General features: G+C 43.6%; 1 protein-coding gene across 5 annotated transcripts in view; it reads left to right on the forward strand.

Moving 5' to 3' along the window:
- The window catches only part of ABAT (4-aminobutyrate aminotransferase), a 61,555-nt gene that overhangs the window by 19,628 nt on the left and 21,185 nt on the right, over positions 1 to 20,742 (forward strand). For 3 of the 5 annotated variants that reach the window (XM_071570781.1, XM_071570783.1, XM_071570785.1), the window contains one exon: positions 10,691 to 10,819. In XM_071570781.1, coding sequence (XP_071426882.1) covers positions 10,750 to 10,819 — 70 coding nt within the window. In that variant the 5' untranslated portion in view covers positions 10,691 to 10,749. Of the gene's footprint in view, positions 1 to 276; positions 354 to 3,463; positions 3,646 to 10,690; positions 10,820 to 20,742 lie in introns of those variants that run through there. The other 2 variants (XM_071570784.1, XM_071570782.1) reach the window with 2 other exon arrangements.

Genomic DNA, 20,742 nt, shown 5'->3' on the forward strand with positions numbered 1-20,742 from the left:
TAATATATTTTAAAGTGAACCTATTAATTACTGCTTACAGCATGTGCAACTTGATCTGACAGTCCAGTCTGTGCTTTATTCCCTCGTCAAACATGACAAGCCCTTAAGAGGGATGTTACTTTTCTCTTTGTGCATGTTTGGTGTCATGAGACCCTGCTGTTGAGTCTTGTGGCAATTCTGTTTTTTGAAGGAAGACTAGGACTTGGTGCTGAGTATCCTGGCATGCCTTGCCCTCTACTTTATGATACTAATGTGTTTTGTTCTGATTTCTTGCAGGAGTACATGACATTTAGGATTTTGACATCTTGTCTCTACCCTGGAGCTGCTATTTCTGGATACTGAATTTTTCTCAAGTACTGTAGCTGTGTTGCTTGAAATGTTTTGTTTTTCCAAACAAGTTGTAGCATATGCTTTCTAGAGTGTGAGGCAGGGATTAAGGAGGGCTGTAGAGTTGCTTCTGGAGGAATTTGCCATCATTTGCAGTGAAATGCAGAAGTTGATAACATAGCTAAACCTTTCAACATTTTCCATTAAAACAAATATCCTTTATACTAACCTTGTGCTTTTACTTGGTCTTGTGGACCAGACTGGCCAGAATCTTATCCCCATTTTGCCTTGTAGCACCATAATGTATTTCAGAAGGATGTATGTAGTGTTGATAAAGAAAAATATATCTAACAGTGGAAAGTCATGCCTTTGGTTCTGTTGAAGCTGGAGATTACTTTCTAACAGTGAAAGATTGTGCAATGGGTCTTCCTTTGCCAACCACATATCAGTGCAGAAAGTGTACTTACTGTGGGTGGTTGGCCACATCCTTCCTGATGACAGACTGTTCAACTAGATCTCATTACTAATGTTCTCTTGATTAAATCAAGTGGAAGTTCATGGGGGTTTTTGTTACAGTCCACAGTTTTGTGAACTGCACATTTTTAAATACATTTTAAATAAGTTTTTAGTAGCTATAGTTGCTTCAAATCACTGATATGGGACTTAAAAGTTTTTTGCTCTGCAACAGAACTTGCACAGTCATTGTCATCCTCTTTGTGCATCCAGCCTTCCAGGCAGTGTAATTATGGATACAGAAGGGCTGTGCTGGGAGCAGAGGGGCTAAAAAAGATCAGACTCTGCCTAGGAAGTGACAGTTTGGTGTCCAGCCATTTGATGTAAGGGTTAAAGCAAAAAAAATCCACTACACGTAACATAAACGTCTCCAACTGAATTACTGCCTCTCTGGAGGTTGACTTTCCAAGCAGTTGGGTGTGACATGGCTTAGCATGATGGGGCAAAATGCTCGCTGGAGTCTCTAGGTGATGTTGCCATATAAATTGTTAGCACTTAGCTGTAAGGAGTCCTTTTCATCCAGCATAGTTTTATTTCATGAGTTTAGCCTCACATCTAAAGCAGCACTCAGCAGAGGTGGAAGAATTTCTTTGTCTCTTGTCTCTCCAGAGTACCTTGGTCTCTCCAGAGTGCATCCTTAGGAGCTGTAATCCTGCTTATTCACTGAATAAGTGTAGTAATAAATCACTGATACAAGGCATTGCTGTCGAATCCAATGTTTTATACATGGTAGGTGTAAGTACCCACAGCTTTCCTCAGTCCTTCCCCCTCTGCTTTGTGATGTGACCCTGCATTAAGCATCTGTCTGAATAGGATTATTGCAGTTTCTGCAAGTTTAGAGTTTGTTCTAATGTCTGGTAAGCAGTATAGGCCAGTTTAAGTATGTCATTTACAGTTTGTGTATGTAATTAATAACATTTTAAACTATAAACAAGGTGCACAATCAGCTTCAGTCCTTATTTTGGATAAAATCAAAAGCTTGTAATTTAGGAGTAGTATGGGATCTGGGCTCCTTTCTTGGTATTTGCTAGTACTGACATGGGATCCCAGGCTACAGTCTTACAGTGAAGAAGGGAACTAGAACAGGATTAGCCACATCTCATTCTCTTCCTTGTTGATGTCAGCAGCATTTTCCTTAGCAGTTTGTCTAAATGGTGATCAGTTGTCCATTTCATGAAGAAAAGCTCTAGAGAACGACTTTAAACCTTGTACTCCTGCAACAGATGTTGAAAGGGTTGTGTGAGTGCTGGCACTGCATCTGTTGGTGTGTAAATTACCTGTGTCAGGAGAGATTGCAGAGTGTGTTTGGTCTGCCTGAACGACTTTCTCTCCCTCCTGATTCCTGTGTTAGTGCAGTAATCATCACAACATCCACCTCAACTGAACAAATACTGCTGCTGTTACTGCTCTGGGAGAAGGCGAAGAAGAGTGTGTTTCTGTAAGAACAGCACAAAGTGGAGTCACTGAGTTGCCAGGGGCCTTACCTGCTTCCTGTAGGTGTTGCATCTTCTGTCTTTGTCGCTTGCTTCTGATATCTGTCCTTGCCTCTGCCTGTCTTAGATCCTTTCTTGTGCCTGACTCTGCTTGTGCTGAACAAGGCAGCACAAGTCTGGGGCTCACTCTGGCTGCTCTCTCATCTCCCCGCTTGCAGCACAGGCATGCAGGAGCTCCAGTCGCAGCCCCTCAAGCAGGCTCCAGACCCTGTGCTTAGGAAAGCATCCTGCCAAATGTCACATCCCACAGCTGGAGTCTGTGGCAGACAGAGCCTAATGCAGGACCCACAGCTCAGTTCTCGTGCCTGGCTCCCAGCTGCAGTGCAGCCCTGCCTATTCGGGGGCACAGAGCTCCCCCTTCTCTTCTCGAGCCCTTCTAATGCCCTGATTACTGAAGTGGGTAAGTCACCAGCTCGCTTGTAATAATTACAGATTTCCTCTGCAATTTTTCACTCGTCGGTTGCCACAGCAACCGCGCAGTGGCTCGGACGAAACGCTGTCACAGGGATTTAAATCTGAAGCGGCTCAGCCTTTTTCTGCACTCTGGCTCATCTTCTCTCTTGCCCCCCAGTACCATGGCAACCCAGCCTGGGCCATGGCACCCTGTGCTCGCTTTCCCTGTGTCCTGGGGCATGAAGGGAGGCTGCTGGTGTTCTCTGCGGGTATCTGCATCTCCCCATTCCCATCTCCATTAATGTGCAGCAGGAGGTGGCACTGGGATGTGTGCCGCTTGTCGTGCTGCCTGTGCACGACCTGAAAGGAATGAACCAAACCAAGGTTATTTTGTGGCAGTTGTGTGCCCCAGGTGTCACCCTCGGGATGTTTAGAAACTAGAATAAAATGTGGGGGTTTAGGGACAAAACGTGTTCTTCAACTTCCACGATTGCTGAAAACTAAGGAGCCATTTCAAACGTTAAGGCAGTCTAGTTATTGGAAACCTGACAAGGAGGCTTTCAGGTGCGCTCAGACTCCCAGGGGTCCGAGCTGATGGGCTACATTCACATGCCAGAGCCAGATGCTCTCGTTTTTAGACGGGTCGGGTGCTCCTCTCTGCTGGCTTTGGCTGAGCAGGAGCCGGTGTCATTAACCTTCATTAAGTGGGGCATCCCCCGCAGCTACGCTGCAGGGCTGCAGCTCTGGGCTTCCTCTGGGTGATGCCCGTCCTCGCTGCTGGCAGTCGCATACGGGCGCTGGCAGGGCTGGCAGCGATGGCATTCCTCACGAGTGGAGCCGACAGCCGCCTGCACTGAGCTGAAGGAGGGAGCAGCACTACCAAGCAGAGCTGGCTGCGGGGAGTTCGCATCCAAGTGCTGTAAGTGCCTCTGCTGTGTGCCCGTGTGCGGTCGGGGTGGGCACAGAGTCCGGCCTCTGGACACTCTGTGCAAAGGGGAATGGGTGTCTCTGTGTGTGTGCAGGCATGTGTGGCATTGTGGTGTCCCTGTCATGGATACAATGGGTAGCTATTCCGGTTTGTTTGCTCGACCCCCTTAAAAGAAATCTGCATGCATCTGCTTTCCTGTGTCCTCAGCTGAAATGGGGGGTCACCTTGAGAAACCAGAGCACTCGCTCCTGCTTAAGATGTTTCTCTTGGTTTGGTGCAGGCTGCCTCCAAGTGAGCTATTTTATGCTTTAGGACACAGAAGAATAAATTGTGCTTTTATTTGATGCTATTTATCTGTTTTCCTGACCTCTGAGGAGGCAGCAGTAGGATGCTGAGGAATTAAATCTTACAAGGAATCAAATCCTACAAGAAATATAACTGAATTTCCTTGGGAATTCCATTTGAGGGTATTTTGCAATACTTTCATGTTTTTTTCAAAACTACAGAACATTTGTGGAGCAACTAATCTGAGAAGCATGGCTGTCCCATAATTTGTTTAACCCACTGAGAACTGGGGTGTTTTGGTGTGGGAAATGCATAGAAATGAGCAGGCATGGTTTGGGTATACTTTTGCCATCTGCATTTATAATAATGGATTCAAAATATGCAGGCTTGAAGAGAGGATCTCATGTGTAGCTCAGCAGTCAAGTTCACTGAAATATCAAAGTGCAGGTTTTTTCAGGGGGAATTAGAAATTGCTAAAACAAATTTAGAATTTTTCAGCTAGCCTAAGTTTAGTTGTGTTTGTTTTCTACCAGTATTTGTGTACCATAATGCTATTTATGTAGGTATTTTTGGCTTTGCATCTGGAACTTGCCTGATTTCTAACAGATGCTTTTTCAAACCCGTTTTTTCTTTTCCTGAGACAATGTATTTCTTTCACAGCAAAGTTGTAGGCCGAGCTCATTGCACCTTAGCTGTTCCTCTAGTTCGTGAAACACAAATGAGCTGCTCAAAAGTTTAGTGGGTCACCTGAATCCTACTGTACCACAATCAGAGCATGCCTACCTGTTCATATTCATTGGTTTATGGATCAGGAGTCTTTCCTTGGCCCAGTATTTGTTGGAGAGAAGGAAATATTTTTATGTTATTTGGGGGTTTTTAAGGAAAAAGAAAAACATATTCATGTCCAACCACCAAACCCTGCCTAGAGGACACATGAGGAGGAGAAGCTGGACACGTGAGCATAATGATACTTCTGACTGTAAATAAGTTTTAAAACTTCATGGTAGGACTAAAGATTTGCGTTCTGGCTTTGCTGTTGATTCAGCACTGACCTGATTGTAGGTCCCAGGAGGCAGGTAGGGATTGCTGTGTTGTGATGGATACTGGACAGTACTAACAAGCTGTAGGCGTGAGGTTTTCATCTCATGCAGTGCATCTTGTTTTGGGCTTTTGCTCCCGTGTTCAGAGCAGACTGACTGGAATGCCAGCTACATGTGGAGTGACAGAAGGGAGATGTGCAAAAAGCCCCAGTTTGTTATGCTTTCATATGCAATATTTACTGTTTTGTCAACACTTGAAGAACAAAACCAGTCTCCCTATTTCTATTGTTCTGAAGACTGGTGGGAGTGTCCAGTCCTGTTGGTGTGGATAAATAAACAGGCAACCCTGAATAACCGACACTTGAGCTTTACTTGTAACTATGACAACTGTGTCCTTGACAACTTAAGTACAATCATGGAATTTCCAATTACATCCTGTTCTACACAAAGCCATTAAGATTATTAGAGGCATAAGCAGCCTGTCAGCTTGTGAAGTGTTTCTTTTGCAAAATCCATTTTGGTGGTAGATATGTGTTTCCATTTGTGGGTCTCTGCAGGGTTTCATTGCTGCTGTTCCTGGGTGGGAAGTGCCTTGGTGAGCTGTGCTCTGCAGTCACAGGCTCGCCAGGCTGCGGCCTTAGGTTGACCAAGGTGGGGGAAGAGCAACTTCCTTCTCTTTTCTGTTCCCTCTCGTGAGAATGGTGCCAGGTTCTGCTCTTTCTGAAAGTCAGTTTCAGCTCTTGTTTGTGCTGGGTTTGTATAGATACTAGATGGCTAAATCTAATGCCAGCCTTATATGAACAGTAGATGTCAATTTTCTTGCAACTCCCTCTTAACAGGACTTTTCTATTTCCATGATGATTTGAGATACCTTTGGTCTAGCTATAACTAGAAATTTTTTGTGTTATTCTCACAAACTTCTCCTCCAAGTGCTGTTACAAGCTAATTCAAGTTTGTTTCAGAAGTATACCTTGGGAAAAAATCCTGGTGAAGTAAGAGGACCTGTTGTATTTTATTGTGTGCACTCAGGCTTTCACAACTGTATAGTCTATATTGAACTCTTAACTCTGCTCGTGGGACAGAAGAGAATTTCAGTTAAATGAATCATCATGCTGTCAGGCCTCTTTATTTACATTGTTGTTTACTACTTTTAATTGGCTAAAGCAGTAAGTCAGGATTTCTAACATCACCCTGTGCTCTGTCAATAGCAACTGGTGAACTCATTCGGTTTTTTCCTGCTTTGATGTGTTGGATGTGGACAGTCCTCACCCCCCCCCCCTCCAAAGGAGGGTGGAGTGGTGCATTTTCAAACAGTGAGTGCTGTGTACATGGATCTTTCTATGCAGATACCATGATGACATTACATTGCCCCATTCTTCCTCAAATGCAGACTAAGGAGGGACATGATTATGTTTAATGAATGACAGCCTCGACTGTCTTCCATCTCACTCACATTTCTTGTGAAACTGTGGGGCTGTGTCAGACTCTGGGATCTCTTTGAGCTGTTTTTAGAAGTAAAATACTCAGTGTCACCTAAGTCAGTAAAGTTTCTTATTCATGGACACTGCAAAGCAGGAGACTTCCCCCCCTTTAACAATTGCAGTACAGTTATCTGAGTACTGCCGGAACTTTCAACACTGTCCTTTTGTTTTAGTCACAGGAATCACAGATTATTTGGCCTCCTAGTTTGCAGTTTCTTCCACCGTTTCTTCCACTGCAGAACGTGCAGTGTCAAAGCACGCTGAGCTGTGAACTGAAGAGCCTACTTGCCTCTTCAAGAGACACCCTCCTTGCAAACCATCTGTGCCAGCTCACCTCGGGGATGCCAGGGCAGGCTGGGTGTGGAAAGGGTGTGTTTGCCTTCATGCAGGGTGCTGCTGCTGCCATGGGATCCCGAGAGAGGGGACGTGTCAGACACCACTGTGGGACAGCAGAGCTCCGTGACAGGGGCTGCTGCAGCCTCTGCACAGCTCACAATGCCTTGGGCTGGGTTCACGTCCACGTAGATCCAAGCAAAGTGGACTAGGAGATGGCTAGAGATGTGCTACATTTCACAACTAGCATATAGCACGATTATACCCTTGCTGTGCATCCTAGAAAGTCAAGCAAAGGAAAACGATAGAAAAAGGAATGAATTTGCCTTTAGCTCCCTGCTCCCCAAATCTACTTTGTGAAGCCTTGTGTGGTAAATGCCCTGTGCAGCTTGTGCTGTTGTTTCCAAACCACTTAATTGTTCCTGGTTAAATGGGTTTGGAGCAGCTGAGGAACAGATGAATGTGCCCCCATGAATTTCAAACAAGCTTCTGTGTCTTTGGCATGAGTTTCAAGAAAGAGATGCAAACTTGCAGAGCTGACTTCTCCTTGTTTCTGTTTGCTTTTGCAAGCTGCAGCCTCAAACATGGACTTCATGCTGCATTAGTTTCTCTGCTAGAGAGCAAGATTGCTGCACAACCTCCTAGTCTGCATCTTTTCGCTCTTGTATCTGGATCAAGCCCCTCTTTTTTTTTTAATTTTTCCAGGGTTTCCCCTGAAGAAACACAAATCTTGTTCACTCACAGAAACAATACATCTTTATATGTTCACAGTGGGCTGCTGCTGAATGATGGTTGCCATTCCGAGTAACTAGTTTTATCTGTCAGAAATAATCACTCAGTACAGAAATTTAACAGCTGCTGTTTAAGAAAATAATCCAGTTTCACAGGGTGCATTTAAAAATCCACATATCCTTGTGTTTTGTGTTCTTGATAAACTGGACTGAGCTGCTTCTCTGAAAATAATTCTTCTTACTAGAAGAACGTGACTGTGACTTAAACTGTTTTGCCAATGAATGTGTTTATGTAATGCAAAATTACATACAAAATGTATGCAAATATATTTGGAAAATTCCGAACATTCACTTCAGAATAGCTGTTCTGTACAGTCATCTGTACCAATGGCCTCTCCAGCTCAGATAGCTGCCATTAGAGAGAAAATATTTAGTGAAGACTTATGAATATTTTTCTGGAAGGGTCTCCCATCTTTGAGGTCTGAGGTCCTTCACAGCTCCTTTCCAGCCTGATATCTGAAGTTTGTGGCTGTCTTTTGCCTGGATGTTTAGGAATGTGAAGCTGCCCACAGTGGCTCTGGAGCAGCAGTGGTGATGGAGCGTGGCATTGCTGCAGTTTTGACACGTGCAGGAGGGCTGATTTCTGCTGGCTTGCAAACTGTGCCTCTGCTGCTTGCAGTGCTGGAGCAGGCTGGGCCGGTGGGAGTTGATCAGGAGATGGGCTATGGAGGCAAAATTCAATTGGTTATTGGGATAACCAAATAATGCATGCTTAGACAAAGATACCAATCAGATCAGCTGATCCCCTGTGAGAGTTTGTGTGCTTAATGGAGATGGAAAAGATGCTGGGTTTAGTTATACTCACATGTTTTATACTCATATGATTTATTCTGACTCTGGACTGGAAAACAGTAAAACTTTTTATATAACAACTGTCAAGGAAAATTAGGGCTAAGCTGCCTCTTGCAATAATTTTTTTCTATGAGTGTGTCAGAAAGCCACTATCATTTCCAATTATATTTTTCAGCATCTAATGAATACGGTAGTTTAACTATTAAAGAACTTAAGATCAACAGTAAATGAAAGTAAAATATAAATAAAATTCTGGGAACAAAGATATGGTCATGGTTCACCTGGGGAAGGAAGAGGAGGTACTGCTGAAGGGAAACCTGGACACTGGTGGGCACAACTCTGTAGAATGGTTTGTTTGATTTGTACATGAAGAGACTTCTCATGTTTGTGAAAAGGAAGGTTGGACAGTGGGCAGCACAATCCCCATGGGGGATGACTGAAGGGAATAAGAACAATGACATGAACCTTGGTAGGTTGCTAAGTACATTTACACTGCTCCATTTGTGCAAAAGTTAGCACAACTAAAGAAAGGAGGGGGGGTGGGGGGGGGAGAGAATGAAATAATGAGTTAATCTTGTCTTATAAGTGAAGTTACTCTGAAAAAAATTAACTAGTTCCCTCTATACTTCTGACCCAAAGCCTTAGGAAGCTAATCTAGCTTTTCCAACATGTGCACAAGTGTTGTGCAAGTGTATGCTCACCTTGGCACATTTCAAAATACCTTGAATTTTAACTTGAACTCAGAGCAAACTAAGTGAAACCAAGTGCTACGTCAATTATCTGGGAAGGCAAAGGGAATGGGCTTTGTACTTAAGTATTAATAGGTCCATAAAATTATGTAGGCAAGAATTTTTTTTCTTTTATCTATTTTTAAAAAGCTCAAATGTGAAGGAAAATAAGTAGTATCTTCCCTAAAGACAATACAGAAATTAAATTTCTGATATTTTAGTGCTGGCTAAGAGATACTTCCTATCATGGGAGCAATAGATCAACTTCTTCGCTGCATCTAGCCATGAACATCTGCTGGCATGTTTTATTGATGGCCCAGAACTGTTGCAAGCAGTAAGCTGTGATCTCCTTCTGCTGGAAGATCAGCTCCACTCTCAGTGTATGTGGGAAATAGAGTTCTTTCCAGGAGGTTTGTGGATAATTGTGACACTTTGTTTGAACTGCAAGCCTTGGTCCACTGCTGCTAGATGGTCTGCAACAAGTGGGGGCAGAGGGAAATCCAGCAAGGGGAAAATGCCAGGCAAAGGGCTCTAGTGTCCTACAGAGAACATAGGGAGCCATGCTGGTAAGTGTAGAGTTTGAATTTAACCTGTATCCTGGATAATAATTCAATGACCTGTTTTGTCTGTTTATGAGTTCCAGCCAGGCTTTCTGCAGAGGTAATCCAGAGTGAAAAGGGAGTCATGTTATCATTCGTCCTACTTGACTTTCCAAGGTCATTTGTACATAACCAGCTGAGGTAGGATCACAGAATAGTTGAGGCTGAAAGGAAGCAGAGGGGGTCATCAGGTCCTGCCCTCTGCTCAAGCAGTGACACCTAAAGCAAGTTGCTGTGGACCATGTCCAGTTGGGTTATGAATATCTCCAAGCATAGTGATTTCATGCCCTCTCTGGGCCACCTGCCCAGGGTTTTCCTGTGTTTAGATGGAGCTCACAGTATTTCATTTTGTGTCCATTGCCTCTTATCCCGTCACTGGACACCGCTGAGAAGACCCTGGCTCCTTCTTTACTCCCTCCCATCAGGTGTTCATTACACATCGATGGGATGCAACCTGAGCCTTCTTCAGGCTGAACAATCCCAGCTCTCACAGTCTTTCTTCACAGAGATGTGATTAATTGGTAAAAACTGGTTTTTCAGGGGATTGATTTTCTTTTATTTCCTAGTGCTTGTCCTGCTGTCTTTTGTATTAGGTGAGATTTTTCTCATAAACTTAAATCGAATCAAAAAACCAGCTTTGGCTTGAGAGACTGAGTGGAAACAATTTTTTAAAAGTTCAGCACAGTGTACATACATAGAGAAAATAGAGAGGAAGTGCAAGGGAAAATAGGTATTGATCTTTACCCCTGGCCCTTCTGAAGCAAGGAGATCCAGCTTTAGCCTAGAAGTCATTTCCCTCACCAAGACCAAGCTAAGCATCAGACGTGGAACTCAGTCCTGAGACTGCTCTGAATGTCAGCATTAATCCATCACAGCCTGCTCTCGGTGTCTTTGGACTGAAATTAATGAAATGGAGAATTGAAATGAAAAGCACAGTAATAGTGGCTGCACCTAAGAACATGACTAAGTTTTTTCTTTTTTTTTCAGAACATAAACTGAAAAGAAATCTCCCAAGATTGAGTCCTTCTGAGTAAAGAAAAGATAAAATGGCATCAATGTTGCTGAGTCGACAGCTGACCTGTTGCTTGCAGCAAAACTCCAGACTGCTTGTGTTTGGTAAGTGTTTGTTTGTATTTTCCTGGTTTGTATTTGGTAAACGTTCACTTTACAGTGGTGGACAAAATTCCAGTTGGAACATTGCTGGGGTTTGTCCCAGGGTATTGAGTCTGTCAAAGCTTGAAGAATGTGATGTTCTGCATCTTAGATCATGATGCAGTTGTCGTCCAAAGTGGGCCACAAAGGTGCTGTGGATTTGCTTGATTTTTTTTCCCTTATTAAGTTAATAATTTGCACTGTAAAGCTGCTACTTGAAGTAAAGCTGTTCAGCCTTTGGAACTCTCCTTTTACTTTTTGACTCTACATGGTGCAGAAAGGAAACAATTATCCATCAAAATGAGCTGTTTTTTCCTTTGTGATTTGTGGCATGACCCTGCCTGTCTTCCCTTGTGGAGAGGTTTTATGTGACTGGCATGAAGAGGTGGCCCTCACTGGGGTTGTGTTTCTGCCTGGAGTGAGCTCTACTGTGAAATTAAAGCCTGCCACACAGCATCAAAATACTTCCTCCTGAGCAAACGGCAAGTTCTGCTTGGCCCCAGCTTATAATTTAGTGTCTGTATGTGTATATTAAACCTGCAATCTCTGTGAAATAGATAGAAAAACTAAATTTCTGTTGACTTTAGTAGACAAAGCAGTGTGGAGTCTTAAGATCTGGCATCTATTTCATGTGCTGTTACACTGAATACAGAATGGCTGAGTGGCTTTTTCTGTGACCCAGTAAATAATAGTGTTTCTCCTGTCCTCCCGCTCTGCTTCTGCAGTGCCGCTGTGCTCCTTCCACCACTGCCAGGCAACCACACACTTCCATTTGCTCAGGAACTTAAACATCATTGATTTCCTTGTAAATAACACACCTTGGGGAACAACTGACCTTTGACTGAGGAACACAAAGTCTGGTCTTGTAACTATTAGAAAATATTAGGTCAGTGTATCAGTGCAGGACACACTTCTATTTATGGGAGTGACGCACTGATCATCCACACTGGGCAAGAGCAGGGATCATTTGGTCGATTGTGGGCAATGGAAAGTGCTTGCAGCAACCAGGCCTCATTAGTTGTCAGTCTTTCGAGCTAATCTGTCATCTCAGCAAAACTTAATGCTCCCTGTCCCTCCCAGTGTCTTGCACACTTCTGTGCTGCTTCCCAAGCACAAAGATAAGGGAGGTCAGTGGTGCACTAACTCACTTCCTTTCTCACCACTGCAATGAGCTGGGATACATCTTCAATAAGAAAGGAAAGCTACTCTGGGCTCCTTTAGTCCATCCTTGCTTTCAGGAAACTTCTAAGTGGGAAAGCCTACTAAAATACTGAAGGAAATAATAGGGGGCATTGGCTGCAGATTGTGTAACAGACCTGTGGCTTGTGTATGTGACTAGAGATTAGGAAAGATGGAGCAAGAGGAGAACCCATCACCAGAAGGAACTGTGTCCTGTGACATTCTGGGCAGGAGGCTCTGACTCCTGTAGCAAAAACTGGAGCTTCAGGCCATTTTCCTGGTGAGCCCCAGCTCAGGTTGCAGTGCCCCTGGGTTCTGTTGGCTTTTAGGGAAGTGCTGAGGATGTGACATCCAGCAGCTCTCTACTCCAGAGTGCTTGCCTCCAAGATATTTAGAGCACTCAAGTTCAGAGCTGTACAGACTAAAAAAGAGGTTTGTACATTACACCCACAAAAATCCTGTGGTGCCATTTGGACTGATCTTTTTTTTGTGTGTAGGTGTGGGTACTGAAATGACAGGGTTTACAAGGGGACGATGGAGGTGGAGAGGAGGGAATAGATTGCCTCTTGGAAGAAGCTTTTGTGTCTGTAGGCTATCATATTTCAATTGTGTGTGTGCATTAAGCAAATAATCCTGTTAATTTTCAATCTGCAATAAATTTATTGACACAAAGAGATTTTTGTCATCCTTGACTCTTTCTCCAGTTGGAGAAATTTTTTTACTTTACCACTGGTTGTAGTGTTCTCATTACTCACACTGTGCTAACCCCTGACAAGCAAACTGGAAAGGGAAAATGGAATCATATATGTTGATCAAAATGCAAAAGCTAAGCTAAACATATAAAAGTAATATGCAACTTAAATCTTACCCAAAAATGTGAAGCCTGTAAGTATTTGGAGTCCTTATGCCTCCCTTAAAAGTAAGCCTTAATTAGGTAGGGTTTTGTTTTCCTTTCCTTATCTATTTCATCTGCTTGATAGTTTGCCCTGGAAGATAAAGTTCAGTAGAATTTGAAGGGTGGCAGAATGACAACAGAATGAGTAACTAGCCTAATCTTTTGTTACAAAGACTCCTGCATAATGCTGTCTATAGGTATCAGCCAGGCAGATCTGGGAGAGGTGGAGAAATGTGATGTACCTTGGTGTAACATCTTACCTGAATTGAGTGGTGTTGCTCCTGTCAGCCTGGTATGCTGCAAGTTGATCAAAACTGGTATTGTGAATTTAAATATTTATTCCATTTGTGCCAGCTCAGTTTTTATCAGCTGGATCACTGTAGCAGAAAAGCTGTTCTGGTTCCGTGCTTTGGAGGCAGATGAAGATGCAGTTGGTTGTTAGCTGGTAAGGCAGTACCAAAGCTATGAGGACAGGCTGGGACTCCAGAAGTCTAGTTCAGTCTCCTGTGATTATTCAAAGTGTTGAATTCATTTTTGAATCTTGCTTTGGAAAGGATGCCAAAAGGTCAGGCTGCTGCCTGAAGGTAGCATCAGTTTGCATTAGTGCATACCCACGCTCTTCTAGGATGCTGATCTGTTCTGCAGCTTCTGCAGCCTCTCCAGGCAATATGCCTCCTGCTGAAAGGACCTTACCTTTAAAACTTTTTTTCTAATATTTAGCCTAAGTTTCAAAACAGGAAAAAAATCAAATCTTTACTGTTTGTCCTGCCCTCAAATGACCTGGAGGCTGGAATGTTTATTTTTCTTTGCAGCTGCCCTTTATTTATTTGATAACTATGGCCTCTCCCAAGACTTCATACGTTTCTCTCAGATGGTCTATATACTGTTTCAGTCTCTACTTGTAGGTCCAGTTTTTCTCCTCCAGATTCTCTGCACTCTGCTCTAAGTGGGCTAGCACTTATTGAGGCTGTACCTCACCTCTCTAAACCTGATTTCTGTCTCTGCAGAGGATAATAATGTTTATGACACAGGTGTGCTGCAGTAAAGTCTGAGAGATGTTATTGACTGGTCCCCATCACAGTTATCACAAAGAGGCTGGAAAGCAATGAGAAAGATTTATTCTCAGTCCCACTTTTGTCTCCAGTATTAATCCTTGCTAAGACTTATTACTTTTTTTATTCAGTTTGTACATTAGGAGCCTCCCTAGCTAGTCCAAGAGAACAGCCTGGTTTTGTGTGAGGGGTGTGTGGGAGAAGCAGAGAACAGTCCCCCTCTCTGGATTGTAGAGGTCAGTTTGAGGTCACCTTCAGCTCATGTCCTGGAAACTGACCCTTGATGACTCTGCAGTGCAGCCTCTCCTGCTGGACTATGGAACCTTTACTTTTCAGTCTGATCAAATCCTTTCACAAAAGGCTGAGATATATAAAAATGTTCATATAAAAACCTGTTGTTGGAAGGAGGCTCTGCTGCAAGGCAGAGTCCAGGTTTGTACCTCCGTTCTCAGTTCCTTGAGTGAATGTGAGGCCTTTGATATTCCTGTCTTGTTTCTCTGTTCCTTCTGTGCCACAAAAGGTGGCTGTGGAAATGCTGGCTGTTTTCCCCCCTTGGTTGTTCATCTCCAGAGGTGTCTTCATGAGCTCTTGTAGCTCTTACTCTGGTCTGTTGTGCTGAGAGGTTCAGATCACAAGAACTGAAAGAAGACCAGCAAGTGGATGCTCCTGTAACTCTGCTGAGGAGTTGACTTGGGATTCTGCTATGATGGGGAGTTGTTCATACTCTTTTTTTACAGGAGCTTCCACTTCTTTGCGGCCTGTATGGAATTGGATTTTTTCATTTTTGGAGAGCCTTGTTCCAATAAAATCTCCAGTGTGTATGTGGGAGTACTGAAACACAGACAATCTCCTGTAGAAGAGCTTCTGATTTTACAGTGTAAGCACTCTGTAAATAGCAATCTCAGTTTTCACAATGTTATGCAATAGCAATGCTCGTTTCCCAAACATCTCTAGCTAGCCTGGCCTTTTGCCATTCCCTTTCAAGATCTGTTAGTAACAGATTCTACTTGTAACACCTAAAAGAGGACTCGGGGGAAATCACAGTCCTCCTACTTTTGGCTGTCAGGGCCTCCATGCTCTAAAAGTTCTGTCTGGAAAATGGTTTGACAGACACCATGGAGGGAAAGCTAAAGGCATAAAGTGCCTGTCTGCACTTGCATGGGGCAGCAGGGCTATGGCACTTGGAATGTGCCACCTTGGGGACTCTGCAGAGCTTCCCCTCTGCACCCCTGCACAGCGAGACACTTGCATTTGAGAGATCTGGTGTGCCAGCATGCATTTTCACCTCTCTTCTTTCTCTTCCCTTGAGATAGTCCCTTCTGTTAATTACACCAATATAATTTCAGTGGCTCCACTGGAGTTTCTCCCAGGTAATATCCAGCTGTACACTCAGGAACTGTGTTTATGTGAGTATTATTTGTGGTCAAACACGTCAGAGGTTTAAGCTCCTTCTGGCCCTGCGCTGATTGATTGCAGCTTTTGTCCTTAGCAGAGACCTGCCAGCAGTGGTGTTCTATGACTACCAACATCACCAAATTAGCAGGGTGCACTTACATTAATTATGTTGCTGTAGCAATGTGGTACTTTGTTACAATTGCTGGGTGAGACACTTGGTGAGTGTTGGGGGCAGCGTGGGGAGGAGAAGCTGGGAAATGAGCTTTTCTGTGTGCTAGCAAATGAGGACATCCTGTTAGATGAGAAGGAAGGATGTGATAATTTTGCTGATGTTACTCAAATGTTCAGAGAGTGTTACATAGGGCTTTGAGAAGTCTACAAGAAGCAAAAAAAGTAGAATTTACCTTATTGTACCCAATCTCTTTAAATGGGATGGGCAGAAGAGTCTCTGCCAGTTGTTCAGCTGATATGGTCTCCATTAATTAAATTGATTAACAGTACCTAAGCGTTTTGACTTTTACCATGATGAGAAGAGACAGCTTTGTTTATGAGGGGAAAAAAGTGTGCTGTTCTTGGTCATGTTAGCTAAATGTAATTTAAGAGTTTTCTTAATTGTCCTTCAGAGGGCACCTGGTTGGTGCCTGTTATCTGTACACACTTTTTAAGATGAGAGCTGAGGTCATGTTATTTGCTCCTGTTCTTAAAGACAATATAACAAAAGAAACATTTTTTTTTCCGTAAAAGTTTGATCAGATCTCAACAGAAAGTCATGACAAAGTTAATGTTACTAGTTCACTGAAGAATCTGCCACAGGAATGCTCAATTCCTGAAAATGCCTTGCTTGGACATAGTAACAATCTCAGTTTTCATCTGTCTCAGCTGTCTTTTAGAGAGGTAAAGTGCAGCGATCAAAACCTATACCTGATGTGCCCTAAGTATCAAGCTGGAATAGCGTGAGTTACAGAGTATCTTCTGGGTTTGTGTTGCAGGGTAAGTTTCTATTAAAAAGAGAAAAAAAAGGAAAAATTTGGACTAAGTTACATAGTACACTGCGTCCCTTCAAGACAGAAATGCCAGTTGAGTGGAGCCCACTGCAGTTTCCCGGGGTACGAAACACTTCAGTGAGTGACCCGATTTATTTGCATTTACTTGCATCATTAGGAGACTGTGATACTGATGCTTGGGCTGGGGGAAAGCAAGAGAGACAGAGCATGGCCTGAAATCCTCCTCCAGGCAAAACAAAGCAGGTATTGATGCTGCCATCCATCACCATGTCCAAGTGCTTGGAAAAGCCTTTGCAAGGACAGCAAGCCATGTCCTGGAGCTATGCTGTGTACAAGGCCTTGGGCACTGGGAAGCAAGAGGCAGGACCTGCACCCTGCTGTTACTCAGGGCCTGGAGGACAAAGCGTTGCAGGGGATCCAGAGCGAGGGATGCCAAAACCTGGGAGTCCTCTCACAGGGGTGGCCAGTCTGTCTTTCAGCAGGCCTCTGAAGTTGGTGCCTTTTTTGAGCAGCCTGAGGTCCCAGTTTTGCCTGTAGAATAAGGGCAGGCTGTGAGGCTGTGATGAAATGGGCTGTCTGAAGGGGAGCAGTGCTGGGGCCATTACCTCTGCTCAGTAAACTGCAGCGTTCAGCTGAGTCCTTCGCTAGTCAAAACTGCTGTGCTTCCTTTCCTTTTGTTATCACAGGCCTTTGGACAGGTCCCTGAGCAGCGAGGAAGCATTAGGCTGCCAGTCTTGGGCCATGTGGCAGTGAGAGTTTGTGTTTGTCCTGTTGAGGTGCCCTTAGCTGAGGAGAGCTCTGTACGTGTGAATATTGTGACTTGCACAGGCTGAGCTCGGAAGGGACCAGCCAGTTACACTCATTGCAATTTCTGATCCAAGTCCCAATTTAATTCAATAGGAGTAGGAGAAGAAAAAAAAAAGTTAAAATGGGGCAAGCAGGGGAACCATGTCCTTGCATTCTTAAAATTTGAGTTGTTTATTTTTAACCAACCCTGTGAACAAGTGTGCATATCTGATGAGCAGTGAAGTGGGCTGTTTCAAATAAATCTATTGACCTTGCTAGGAATTGTGTGAGTTTGTGCCAATCATTTATTATATTTCCAAAGGGAGGAGAGCTTCATTAAAAAAATAAAAAGTTTGAGGATTGACTCCACTTCGGTTTTAGCTTTTGCTGTCAAAGGCTTTGTTAGTATGTTGTGGGGTTTTTGTTTTTTTGTTTTGTTCTAGCCTATACTCTTCATCTTGTACCTAAGGAAAAGAAAAACACACCACTTTTCAAAATCCTTTGATCTGGTGACACAGGGAATTTTTATTATGCTTATGGCAAGCTGTTCCTTGACATTCCAGCCACAGTGTTTTGCCTGAGCCAGGAAGTGGAAGGACACTTTGGCAAGTGTAAGATCCATAAATCGGTACAGCTGCCATTATACTGGAGAGAGACATTCTGTGGTCTCCTGAAAACAAGTATTGGAAATGAAATTTCTATCAGTGAATCAGCCTAGAAATCACTTGCCTGTAGAGCCTGATGACATGTTGTGTGCTTTAGGAGATAAGAAGCAAGTGCAGGGAAACCTGTCTCCTGTATTGCTTGGGTTTTAGGTGGATCTGGTTCGCAGACTTATTGAAAATGATTGTGGTTTGGATAAGCTGCTTCTGAAGCCTTTCTTTAAAAAAGTAGCCTCTCACAAATGGACCAACATTACTAATTTGATAAAAATTATCTTTGAATCAACTCTTATTCTAGGAAGACCTGTATGTTTTAGTCTCACTTGACCGGTTTTGCTATATAGGTTTTGCTATATGTGACATAGTGCAGCACTGCACTGCAAAGTGCTGTTCAGTTTTGCTCACTCATATGTACCCTTAGCAGATAGTTGGTTTAACATAGCCATGCAAAAGTCTGTGGCATAAGCAGTAGCTAAAAGATTATGGTGATGATCTACAAAGCAGGCTGACCTGTTTGGGTCTCTGTTACACAGCCTGGTTGATGGAAGAAACCTCCTCTTGACTTGTGCTGTTAAACAAGTTAGGGCAAGAGAAAAATATTCTCCAACTCACCTCCCTGACATTCTCCAACTCACACTCCCTGTGAATAGATTGTTTTTGTAGGGGAGATTGTGCCCTTTGCAATATCCACAACAAAACTTGCTTAGAGGAGTAATTGAATTTGTGTTTAATTTAGAATCCTCATCTGTTATTTCATAGCTTGCCCTTCAGGGAAGCAGAAGAGGGGAAATGTCATCCACCTCTCCCAGGTGATGGCCAGGACTGTTGCCCTGGGGTTTAGAGCCTGGCAGTCAGGCACTTTGTGTGCTTACAGAAGTGGCTTGGGTGTTTGCAGGAGAGAAATCCTTGATCATTGTCAAAACAAGTGCTTTTTTGTGAGAAATCAGTTGAAAAGACTAAGGAAGGTGGTGTGCTCTGGATGGGAGAATCCTGGGAGGTGGATGGAGGGGATGTGGTGGCAAAGGTCTCTGGCAGCAGAGCACCAGGCAGGGCTGGGGAGGAGGAAGATAAGGATGAGGAGGACTGTGCATGCAGGTTACAGTTAACATGTCTTATATTTGCAGTTGTGTCAAATGATTTCAATGTGGTGCTGGGTTTCCATATCTTTCCTGCTATTGCTGACTCCCAAAATATCCTGTATGTTCTGTGCCTCTTGGTGCATTCTCCTTGGTCATATGAAATAGCACCCAGAGCTTGGGAGGAGGGAGAGAACAGGAGAGGCTGAAATGTGTGCAGCTGGTTTGCTGTGACCTCCATCAGAAAAGGACTGGGGCACAAAAGGGTTAGTTTGGTGTCTTTTCCTCTTTTAGATTTCATAGTGTGTCTACTAAACCTGCAGCTTTATTGGCTACGAATTGTCCATATTTTTATCTCTTATATGCAGTAGCTTTTTCCCCTCAGTGGAGCAGTTGCCATGCAGTCTCCAATTTACATGAATGCTAAGCAGAATGACACAAAAATGGTGTTGCTGTAACAAAACCTATTAATAGCTTTGCAGAGAGGCACTGACACATCTCAGATATAAGGACTCCAAATTAAAGCTGGGGAGAATAATCATCTTTGCAGACTAGGTTTTCCCAATATGAGCAGTGACTTTTAAGTGCTTAGTTAGAGATGCTTTCATAGGGCTGTGATTTTGCAGGTAGTTTCTCAAAATCAGACTTGCTTGAGATATCTCAGCTTGGGCTGACACAAACTGAGGCAAACATCTCAAATCGCTGTTGGAAATTCTGGCTGAGCGGCTGCATTCAGAGCACCACTGAGCAGTATCATAGGATACCTTCTCTTTTCCTTGATAAGTATTTGGTTTATTTGACAACTGTTATTTCCAAACACAAAACGTTTTTAGTACATTTCTGAAACAGGGCTCTGGCAATGAGAGGTGGTTATGGATGGAAGTGCAGAGGGGCTGGTGCTGCCTGGGCTCCTGGAGGTAGTGCTGCACCCCAGGGCTTCCCTTGTGCCTGAGTGCTGGCCCTGCCTGCCTGGGCATCTCCCTGCCTGGACCTCAGCCAATTTGGGGTGCATTTTATTGGTTTAGAATCTGGCAGCACTGCCCTGGCACAGCTCAGTGCTGGTAAGTGAGAACTGCAGACCCTGCTGCTCCAAGTGCCCCAGCAAGAGCTGGTGACTTCCAGTGGTGAGCCAGGCTTTGAGCTGAGCTGGGCTTTCCACTGGTGACAGGGAATGCTAAGGATCTTCATTTTGGGCCATCTAAATTGCACCAGCTTAAAAATGCCTGCCACAGACTAAAATAAGTTATGCCCTTATCTTTTGGATCCAAGTGTGATATCCTGAAGTTAAGTGTATTAAAATCAATTTGTTGTTGATGTTGTGCTGGACAGAGACTTGTAGGTGCTCCATGACAAAAATGTAATTGCCAAGAATGTTGGTTTAGTTCCACACATAATCACATTGTGCAGAGCAAGCTCATAGTCTCTTGCTGGTCACCTTGGTAGAGCTTTGGAGTCTGTACTTTCTTTTTTGCAGAAGTACAATCCCCATTTTATCCTGTAATCCCTTGAATGGAGTATGGACATATTTGGAATACATGCTTACCAGAGCTGTCTCTGTCATATGAATTTGCCTAAACCCTGTGTTTTGAAACAGTTACTTCAGAAAGGCAAGCAGAACTTGTTTTTGATGAAGCACAGGAGATTATTGCCTGTTGGTTTCATTAAGGTGTCAAGTTTATTAAGATTGCCTGATTACATATGTGGATAAATCACAAGCTCAGAGAAAAGATGAGAGGGAAAATTGTCACTGATCTGGACTGAGATTTCAGAGCTGCATTGCAAAATGCAGGTTTCATGTGAGACACAGGCATTTACTTTCGTGAGACAAATCTTTCCCA

Source organism: Pithys albifrons, chromosome 16, assembly GCF_047495875.1.
Source record: "Pithys albifrons albifrons isolate INPA30051 chromosome 16, PitAlb_v1, whole genome shotgun sequence".
Taxonomy (NCBI): domain Eukaryota; kingdom Metazoa; phylum Chordata; class Aves; order Passeriformes; family Thamnophilidae; genus Pithys; species Pithys albifrons.